Source organism: Babylonia areolata, chromosome 5 (genome assembly GCF_041734735.1).
Source record: "Babylonia areolata isolate BAREFJ2019XMU chromosome 5, ASM4173473v1, whole genome shotgun sequence".
In the NCBI taxonomy this organism is placed as follows: Eukaryota; Metazoa; Mollusca; class Gastropoda; order Neogastropoda; family Buccinidae; genus Babylonia; species Babylonia areolata.
In genome coordinates this window covers 29,156,030-29,166,577 of record NC_134880.1, presented here as the reverse complement: position 1 = coordinate 29,166,577, position 10,548 = coordinate 29,156,030, and the positions used below count along the sequence as shown (strand labels likewise).

The window sequence follows — 10,548 nt, the reverse complement described above, 5'->3', positions numbered from 1 at the left end:
CCCTGGTCCCACACTGGTGACTCGCGCCGCCCTTTCTTGTTTGCCACCCCTGTTGAGCACCGCCCTGTCCCCAACCCTTACCACCACGCTGTTAGCCAACATGTCTCTTCCCGTATCCAACACCAAGCAGGCGTTGTCCATTGTAATTATCTCCTTTTCCAGAACAGTGCCATTCCCAAATTTCAAAATCGTTCCTCTTCCCAGTACAGTCCCACCCCAATCTATCACCACTCCAGTCCAGTCCATGTTGTTCCTGCCCCCACCAGGCCAGCAGGCAGGACTGTCCCGTCCAGCCATCATATTCTCATCTTTTTAGTGTTGTAAATGTCAAATTACCATTCAGTCATGTTTCCATGACTATGATATGCACGCTGTACTGATATTATGATTCCACCCTTTATTTATGTTACTGTTTCCCCTTCGAGGGCTGGATGAAAAAAAGCATTATTTTATTTACTCTATCACCCTCAGAAAATAAAATTTATTCAATTCAATATTTCTTCCACACACACACAAATTACATTTACTCATGCGCACACATTCAGAACATTTACTTGCATACCTATGGAGTTACTTAAAAGGGCGTGGAGAAACTGGACCTTCCAGACATTTATGATTTTTGGTTGACATTGAAGCCAGAGTATTTAATCTGAGAGAGAGAGAGAGAGAGAGAGAGAGAGAGAGAGAGAGAGGAAGGGGAACGATTGTAAATGTTTATGCGTTATTTACTGTAAATGCATATCAATGTAGGCAAAAGACAGATTTGATGCTGTACGCCTGCATTTTACTGCGTTATTCGACATAAATAAATGGAGAGATAGAGAGAGGGACAGAGAGAGAGAGAGAGAGAGAGAGAGAGAGAGAGAGGAGGGGGGAGAAAGAGATAGCATGCAAAGCCCCACCCCCCTTTCCCCCTCCCTTGTTTTACACCGGTTTATGGCAGTGGAATTTTTCACATCAGCCCTATTATTTTGTAAGCCGTGGCCTCCACTCGCGAACATTACTGTCAGTGTCACCTCTGGGTGCAACACCTGTACTGTGGGTATCAGTGCTGGTCCTACCAGCATGATGTACGTGAAGCAGGGACAGTAACTGTACGTCGATAATCCGTCTACAACTTAACTGATGAGCAGTGCTTTTTAATTGATCTCTCTGTCTCCTATCTGTCTGTCTGTCTGTCCCCCTCTCTCTCCCTTTCGTGTGTGCGTATGTTTTTTCGGAAGATGGAGGGGTAAAGGGGGAGGTGAGGGCAGGCGATAGTTTGAGTGTACTTTTCGAATGTGAATGTAAATTTCTGCATCTGATGTGTGCATGTACGCATAATCATGAAAAAAAACACACACGCAAACGAGCACTAGGAGTGTTTCTATTCTGGTTTGAACGTCACTCACACACAACAACAACAACAACAATGACCACCCAGCCTTGCACAGAAAAAGACGAAAAGGAGAGGGTGGGAGGAGTTAAGGGGGGTGGGAGTGAGTAACAGCCCCATACTCACACACACAGACACACAGATAAACACACACACAAAACACACTCGCACACACACAAACTTACACACAAATAAACACACACACGCACACACAAAATCAAACTTACACATACAGACACAAACACACACAGAGAGAGTTGCGCGAGTTCTTGTCTCGGAAAATCACACACACATACACACTCCTAACCTCCCAATATATATATATATATATATATATATATATATATATATATATATATATATATATATATATATCAATATATTCCCATATATTACATATATGTATGTATATTCTCAAGACAGCCTATGGCATAAGATAACAAAGACAGCTTTATCGAACGACCCAGATGTATAAAAACAGCAAAACTATCACCAGTAACTAGCTGACGATGATTCTGTACTGTTGTTAATATTTCTAATGATGATGATTTATGTTGAGGAAGAGGAAGCTGACAATGATTATGATGATGTTGATTGATGATGATGAAAAAGGCCTTTTTTCACCCTTCCTGTGTTCATATTCACACGCATATTCCGAAAATGGTTATGTAAGTACAGCACAACATTCATCAGACAATGAAGTTTGGTGACGATTATGAAAATATAATCGTGATTTATTGCATCTATTTCTGGATATGTCGAGGTCTGCACACATAAAATAAATGATGTAAACGTAAAACCTTATTGGAGTCATAAGTGGCACAATTTTCCAGGATACACATTATCATTAAACACACACCCACCCACCCACACACACACACACACACACACACACACAGATATTTCATATATCATATCGATGCGTCAGTCTGGAACAAAACAATTCAAAACAAACTAACCGAACGTTATATTAAAACATCTGACGCATATAAAAAGAAAAAAAGCTTCACGATGATGAAGGTGCGGATGCCGAGATAAACAGCAGAAACAGAAACTGCGGCATCCTTGCAGCTTGTAGTGGCAACACAGTCATCCGATGCTGTTCCGTTTTAATGCAGTCAGCTCTCCATAAAGAAGCGTGTGTGATCATTCTGGACTGTCTGTTTTGTTCCATCCGGCTTCACCAAAGCAACGGTTCTGAGCGCCCACTGTTCATGATCGAACTTAAAAAGAAAAAAAGCCAGCAAAAGCATTAGTTTTGATAGGGAAAGAAAAAGTAGCCCGCCTCCGTCTTCCGCTGCCCACACCGATCTCCCTCTCCATTCCCCGCCCCCCAAGAGAGAGAGAGAGAGAGAGAGAGAGAGAGAGAGAGAGAGAATGGGGTGTGAAAATAGAGGGTAAGATATGAAGATAAAGGCTTGGGAAGAAAAAGGAAGGGAGGAGAAAAAAGAATGTGGTGTGGACAGACACCATTCACTGGATAAACGCGAATGCCCCAGCGTTCAAGAATGTCTCTGACGGCCCAGCTGTACCGCCTTTGCCCAGGCACACAGTTTCATTTCTTCCACTATCAGTATTTTGCACTCAGAGCGCTGCAAGGTGAACTGCTTGTCCCATCTGGACGGCTTGATTACCAGCTCGGACGCAGACACGTTTCTGCCTTTGCAGAAATCGTTTATCTGCTTCAGGGTGGTGATATAATGGTTGAGCTCCTCGTTGAAATCTTGTCCTTCTTCGGCCACGTATTGGTCAAACTTCTTAAGGAAGTGCTCATAGATAGCCACGTCGAACCGCTGAAACCTTTGGAACTTGTCTTTAGTTTCTGGGCTGATTTTCTCCTTGCTTAAATCTTTTTTGGAATGTGTGTTAAGATTCATGTACACAATATCCTTCATCGTCCAGCGTAATCGTCTTTTCAACAGCAGCATGGACTCATCAAAGCGGTCTGCGATCAAAATCAAATCGAACTTGTTCTCCAGACGTTTGACAAAGGTAGTGATATAGCCTGAGTCTTTCAAATAATAGCTTTCTAGGCCCAAGTCAATGCTCATTCTGTTGTTGGTCTGGGAGATGTAGGGTGACACAGTTTCAAACATAGACTGGTTCTGGATAAACTGCTTGAAGCTGCGGACTGGTTTCAAATACCTGAGGTGGAAAACCGAGGTGTAATAGTAAAACGCAGACTGGACCCGCCTCAAGGGATCTCTCAGAATGGCGACATATTTGGTGTCAGGCGGGAAGGCACGTTCGATTTGATCGTGCCTGAAAACAAAGTGATTGCACAGAATGTCAAAGAGAAAGGGAGGGGAGGGCGGGTGTGGTATCACGGGACGCAAGGAAGGTTCATTTTGCGACAGAACATGTCCTTGTTTTGGAAACATGATGTTGAGACGACGGGCAATGGCAAACTTGACAAAAACGCTGAACAGTGTAGTGCTGGCTGCTTTATGTACCTGGAATCAAAGTGAAAAACATCATTAATACATAATTAACGAGAGACTTTCTATTTGAATTTCAGATAAGCTAACCGATTATGTGCTGACCATCTATTCATTAAATCAAACTTACAGGAAACAGGCAAGGCAAACACAGGTAACAAAATGTTAACTACAGCTGCAAGAGTCCATAATCTGTGCATTAAAAACTGCGTGTTTGTGCGTGTTTGTGTGTGTGTGTGTGTGTGTGTGTGTGTGTGTGTGTGTGTGTGTGTGAGAGAGAGAGAGAGAGAGAGAGAGAGAGCGAGAGAGAGAGACTAGGGGGCTGTCTGTCTGTGTGTCTCTTTGCGGGCGTACAGCCGGGTAGGGGGTGGACGTGTGCATGCGTTGAACAAAATAAATGCATCAGAAAACAAACAAACAACAACAACAAAAAAACAACAACTAGAAATGAAAGGCAGAACAATGTGTTGTTATGATCTTAGCTTTCTTAATTCAGACATAATGATAATAGTGATAATAATAATGAGAATAATAATAAAAGGATATTTGGTACGCGCAATCTAATGCTACAAAAGCTCTGGGCGTTTACAGTTAAAAATACAACGACGCATGCCTACTAAGAACACACGAATACACCCGCACACACAAATCATCCCGCTCCAACTCAAACTCACACCCACTCCACACAAAATGTAGACACACGCACGCGCGCGCGCAAGCACATCCCGGCCGTTCAAGGCATGTGAACAGGTGTCGTTCAAAAATAGTAAAAATAATAGAAGTAAAAAAAAAAAGTACTGGATTAAAACATAAAGACAAAAGGTGAAGACAATGAGCTATTTACTGATTTAAATGGCTGGAAATAAATAAGTTTTCGAAGAGGTTTTGAAAGAAAGGCAAGAAACAGTATGACGGACAGGAAACGGGAGTGAGTCCCATGCGGAAGAAGCCTGGAAAGAGAAAGTGCCTTTTCCATATGATCTGGTTCTGTGGTAGGGAATTTTTAAGAGACGGTCATCACCTGATGACCGAAGCAGGCGAGATGGAGAGTAGTAATGCAGAAGCTCAGAAAAATTAGGAGACATGCCAATCATAAATTTGTAGCATAGGAGAGAGAGTTTGTAATCTATTCTTTTCTCAATAGGTAACCAGTGGATGGAATGAAAGAGAGCAGTAATGTGAGCAGATTTGGGAGAACGGAAGATGAGCCGTGCAGCCGTGCATGGTTTTGGACTCACTGAAGTATGGATAACAAGTAGTTGGGGCATCTAGCGAGCAAAGAATTACAGTAGCCAAACCTAGATTGGACCAGGGAACAGACAAGGGTTTTTGTTGCATCCTGAGACAGAAAGTGCCGAATAAAACTAATTCTACGTAACGTTCAAAAGATAGTCTGGTCTAAGTAAACACCAAGATTGTGAACAATTTTTGCAGTTAAAACATTGCGCCCATTTAACTGAACAGCTTGGGGGAGTGGAACATGAAAAATGTTGCTGCGTCATCACACAAAAAAGAACAAGGTAGGGGAATATGCACACTCGTACCAAGAGAGAGAGAGAGAGAGAGAGAGAGAGAGAGAGAGAACAACATCAAACTTTCATTTATTTCTTTTGATGTTGGCCTAGTAGCTTTTCGATGGTAGTATACTTCTTTTTCTCAGTTGTTTCAAAACGCCTGAAGCTTTCTTCTTTTCTCCCTTTCATGTAATGCCCTCCCCCCCCCCTCCCCCCATAATTTACAAGTTTATAAGTTACAATAAACTGGTCAACAACAGAGAAACATAAAGCTCGTTTTGGAAACAGTTAAGCAGTACTGAAAGCAAAAATTGCATTGCCGTCTCTTTTAGCGTTGTTAAAAATAAACCAAAAAATGTAATGGAAGCTCATGGCATCATCTCTTCAGAGTGTCAAGGATTCGATTATCGAAAAAAACACCGAGATGTTTTTTTCACTATCTTAAGCAAATGCGACATTCGATTTATTTTCGTCAGAACACCCACACGGGTTATACGTAAAATCTGAATGGGAATACGCATGTTGCTGTTTATCTTGTAATTCTCACGCTCGGTGGTAGCAGTTCTGTTCAATAAAATGTTTGTATTTGGATTAAAAAAAGAACAAAGTTCATAAGGACACTGAAGGAACACACACACACACACACACACACACACACACACACACACACACAGATATATATATATATATATCTTAGAATGAGAAATTATTTATGAAAAAAAAAATCTATGGTCCATATTGACAGAACAGAATTTTTTTGAAATTTAAAACAAATTATTACCAAGAAAGTAAACCGTGTGCGTGGAGTATAGAACAGTATTGGATGCAAACAATAACTGTAAAATTGTGATCGTATAAATGATTCAAATCCAAAACAATCAGAACTTATCTTGAACTTGAATGTGACTGTGATCTTATTTGAGAGAGGAGGTATAGCTGGCGCTTTCAATAAATCATTGATTAAGGTCGTATCAAATTTGTTTTCCATATAATAATGATTTGCAACTATTCAAACTTCAACATATTAGCAAGTACGTTTTGGATTAACTAAAAGCTACACATCCTTTCCAAGTTTTATGAATTTACTAGAATTAAGTTGTGTTTTCTTCCAAGCGCGAAATAATTTGCATAAACCGAACATTGACATATGCGACTGATATTTACGTGGTGTCAATTTATTTTGAATTACAATATTTCTAGCACATTCTAAAACAGAATGAAATTCATTCCTAAAAGTTCCCTTATAAAACTCCTAGCAAATTCTGCTATCTGTTTTCGCCTTCTCTCCTTCTTAATTCGATCTGTAGTTTATGATTCCTGCTACGAAACACACACACGTACACACACACATACAAAAACACAAAGGAGTTCAAGATGATAAATGGGTATTCTGCAATACGGACATTGTTAAACGTAGTTTTTTGTTATTTTTGTTATTATTATTTTTGTGTATTCTACAGTGTCTAAAACACATATACACTGTATGTCCTAAAACCTCAAGTTCGCCATTTAATTACAGACTAAACGTGTTCGCATTTTTCGCCCACAAACATCTCAGATGGCGACCAGAGCGGTTGATAAAATTATACTTCCCATGTTTTAGACACTGTAGAATACACAAAAATAATCCTGCCTTCATGTGAAAAACAGAGGATTATGTTATTTCATATGTAAACATGTGTCCTCGTATCCCCCCATCCTCCCCACTTCCCCCTCCTCCCCCTGTCTCTCTCTAGCTCCCTCTCGTTCGCCCTCTCTAACAATCTCTCTCTCAAACACACCAACACACGCACACACACACACACACACACACGCGCACACACACACACAGGCACATAAACACACACACGCTCATACACATACAGACACACACACACACACACACACACACACATACATATATATATATATTTTTTTAATAATGCGGACCTACAGACACACACAGAGCCACAGACACAGACACATGCACACATTGTTTCGCGACGACAAGTGCGGTTTGCTGTGAAGGTGACTTGCCTTGACAAAAACAACATGGCGGACCTCTTCAGGATGCCTGCTGCTATCATTAATCCTCCAGGGATACCGCTCTGACAGTGCGTCTGTCTTTGAGGGGATCCTGACCTCTGTCTGCCTGTCGCCGTCAGCCTTGGCCATCAGCTGCCCCGTGTTTGGGGGGTCCGGTCTTGACGGAGGATCCACCCCTGATGAACAACTGCTCGGTTTTGAAGACCTTGGAACGCTGCTGTTTTCCGATCCTAACACCGACGTCCCGTTCTCATTTTTGTTCAGTTCTGTCTCCCCCTGATCAGAACGGTGTATCGTTGAACACGGCTGGAGTGTGTGTCTGCTGTACGGGTCTGCTTCTGGAGCGAAGTATTTCGTATTGGATTCTACTCCGCCAAAGTTCATGATATAAATTATGTAGACCAACAGAGACAAAAAAATAGTGGCAGTGAACAGTTTCCTCGATGTCATTTTTACCCTGAAAGCAAACAGAAAAATCTCTGAGGTACAGTCAGTAAACAACAACAAAAACAGACGTGTTACAGCAAAAGGAATTTCCATGAAGTGCAACATTTGTATTTTAAGAACTCAGAACTCTTGATTATCTAGCCACTGGTCTGTTTGGAAATGTCTTTCATAAACACCGATGGCAACACCGTCTGTAAAAGGAGAAATGGACGTATATGAAGGAGTCAAAATTTCGTAGCTGATGATTTCTTTCCTTGCGAAATGCGAACGTTTCCCAAGACATCAATCAATGTAACACACATCGAAATATACAAACCGTGCAATAGTCATATATGCGGTTGGAATCAAACATGCAGATAATAAAAACTATTTAAAAATGCAAAACAACAACAACAGCAACAAACAAACAAAAAGCAATTTGAAAACAAAACAAAACAAAACACACACACACACACACACACACACACCAAACCAACCAAATGTACAGAAGTATAGTCATCTGCTACGGATTCAACTGATAAACATATCTGTCTGTCTGTCTGTCCCCACCATCCCCTCCCACTCAAACGACGCCACACCAATTTACATACAGTTGCATCCGCAGGGAACATTTCTTTGCACCAGCCGACATCTCACTCCTTCGAACTCCACTTTAATTTTAACGAGACGAAACAACTTGCGTACGATTTTATATAACCACGCGGCAAACTGTCGATACAAACGATACGGGCCAAGTGAGCGGGAGGGGACACACACGCACACTCACAAACACACACTCTCTCTCTCATTCACACACACGCGCGCGCGCGCGCGCACACACACACACGAACGCGATCATCCGCACTTAAAAAGTAAATGGGCATTGGTTTTGTGTTAAATTTTCAAGAGTGGGTTACTGACCACAGTTTTTGCGAAATGTCCGTCTGGGGAAGAGTTGTCTTTCTCGGTTTTAGTTCTGTGGGAACAGCTGCGTTGTGTCTATGTTTACGGTATCTCCCTCCCTGCCTTTGAGTTTGACCACTCAAGGGACGTGAAAAGTGTCAATTTGGTGGCTCTTCACATTGAATTCACATGTGCAGTCCCTGCTCCCACATCTAGACCACTAAAACAGCTGCAATGATGTTGACCACCACTACTGCCAGTGCAAATACAACTTTGACAATGACCATCACTGCTCCTGCTACCAATACTACTGTTACTACAATGATGATATTGGCCACCACTGCTATTACTGCTATTATTACTAATGCTGCTGCTGCTTCCATTCGATGCTACTACAGCTGCTGCTAATGCTACTGCCATCGCTCTAGCCAAAACTCCACAACCACTATCACTACTGCAGTTTACTTGCGTACATATAACATTACTTTTCATAATAACTTGCAGTGATGCATTCCCACAGTAATTCACATGAAGCGCACTAACACACATCAAACATCAAGGACCATATTAAAACATGTGCTTCCGGCACGACTGTTTCGGGGTGGTGGTGAAATTATCAGACATAAATCATAAGTCATCCCAATGTCCCCTTTCATTCCCTTTCTCCACCGCCACTCTGCCCCTCTATAATGGTCAGTCTCACATGTGCACTTTTCCCCCCATCCCCTTTCGCTATCCTTCGGGAAGTGGACTACTCGGCTGGACCGACAGCTGCCACATATTGAAGAGAAATGTCCTAGCGATCTAAAGAAACTTTGAAACTTGAATCTTTACACACACACACACACACACACACACACACACACACACACACACACACACACACACACACACACACATATATATATATATATATTTGTCATTGCCTAATAAAGGTCTTTTGACAAGGGGGTGAAACAAGATGAAGCATCATTATGTGAAGGACTTATTAAAGAAGCAGCCAGCAACGCATTGAAACAAATGAAAAATGGGTCGTCTCCAGGTAGTGATGGATTAAGCACTGAATTCATGAAATTCTTTTGGATTAAACTAAAAAAAAGCTTGTAACTAATTCTTTCAATGAATCGTTTGCTGACGAAGAAATGTCTTATACACAGAGACGTGGAATAATCAAACTTTGACACAAAGGAAAAGAATTATCACGTAATGAATTAGATCACTGGAGACCAATAACTCTAACGAACACAGACTATAAAATGATGGCAAAAGCGCTTGCAAACAGATGAAGTAAAGTTATATATAAATTAATTAATCCGGACCAGGTTGGATACTTGAAAGGAAGAAACATTTCATCAATAATTAGATCCATCGATGATGTTATAGATTATCTGAACCATACAAACGAATCAGGATATCTCCTCGCCCTAGATTATTACAAAGCATTTAACTTAGTTCCACGAGATTTTCTGTTGCATACATTTAGAGTATTTGGGTTTGGTGAACTATTTGTAAAATGGGTTAATATTTTGAACCAAAATACATTTAGCAGTATCAGTCATGTAGGATGGATTTCACAGCCCTTTCCCGTTACATGTGGCATCAGACAGGGATGCCCATTCTCACCCTTAGCTTTCATTTTAGCTGTAGAATTACTGGCAATCAAGATTAGAAACAGCAATATAAAAGGAATAAAACTTCCTACTGACAGACAAATTGACAAGCAAATGAAAATAAAACAACTAGCGGATGATACAACTCTTCTTTTTTTTTTTTTGAAAAACAAAGACATGTTAAAAGCTTCCAACATCATAAATGATTTCTCCACATTCTCAGGCTTGGTATTAAATCAAAAGAAAACTAAGGCCAT

The 10,548-nt window shown here is 41.0% G+C and overlaps 1 protein-coding gene across 1 annotated transcript; it reads right to left on the bottom strand.

Annotated features, from left to right (window-relative positions):
• Positions 1-2,729: 2,729 nt before the first annotated feature.
• LOC143282443 (galactosylceramide sulfotransferase-like) lies at positions 2,730-8,439 on the bottom strand. Its single transcript, XM_076588085.1, has 3 exons — positions 8,390-8,439; positions 7,344-7,809; positions 2,730-3,828 (listed from the first exon to the last, which is right to left on the bottom strand). The coding sequence occupies exons 1-3, from the start codon at positions 8,428-8,430 to the stop codon at positions 2,878-2,880; spliced, it is 1,458 nt and encodes a 485-aa protein (XP_076444200.1). The 5' UTR covers positions 8,431-8,439; the 3' UTR covers positions 2,730-2,877.
• Between the last annotated feature and the right edge of the window lie 2,109 nt (positions 8,440-10,548).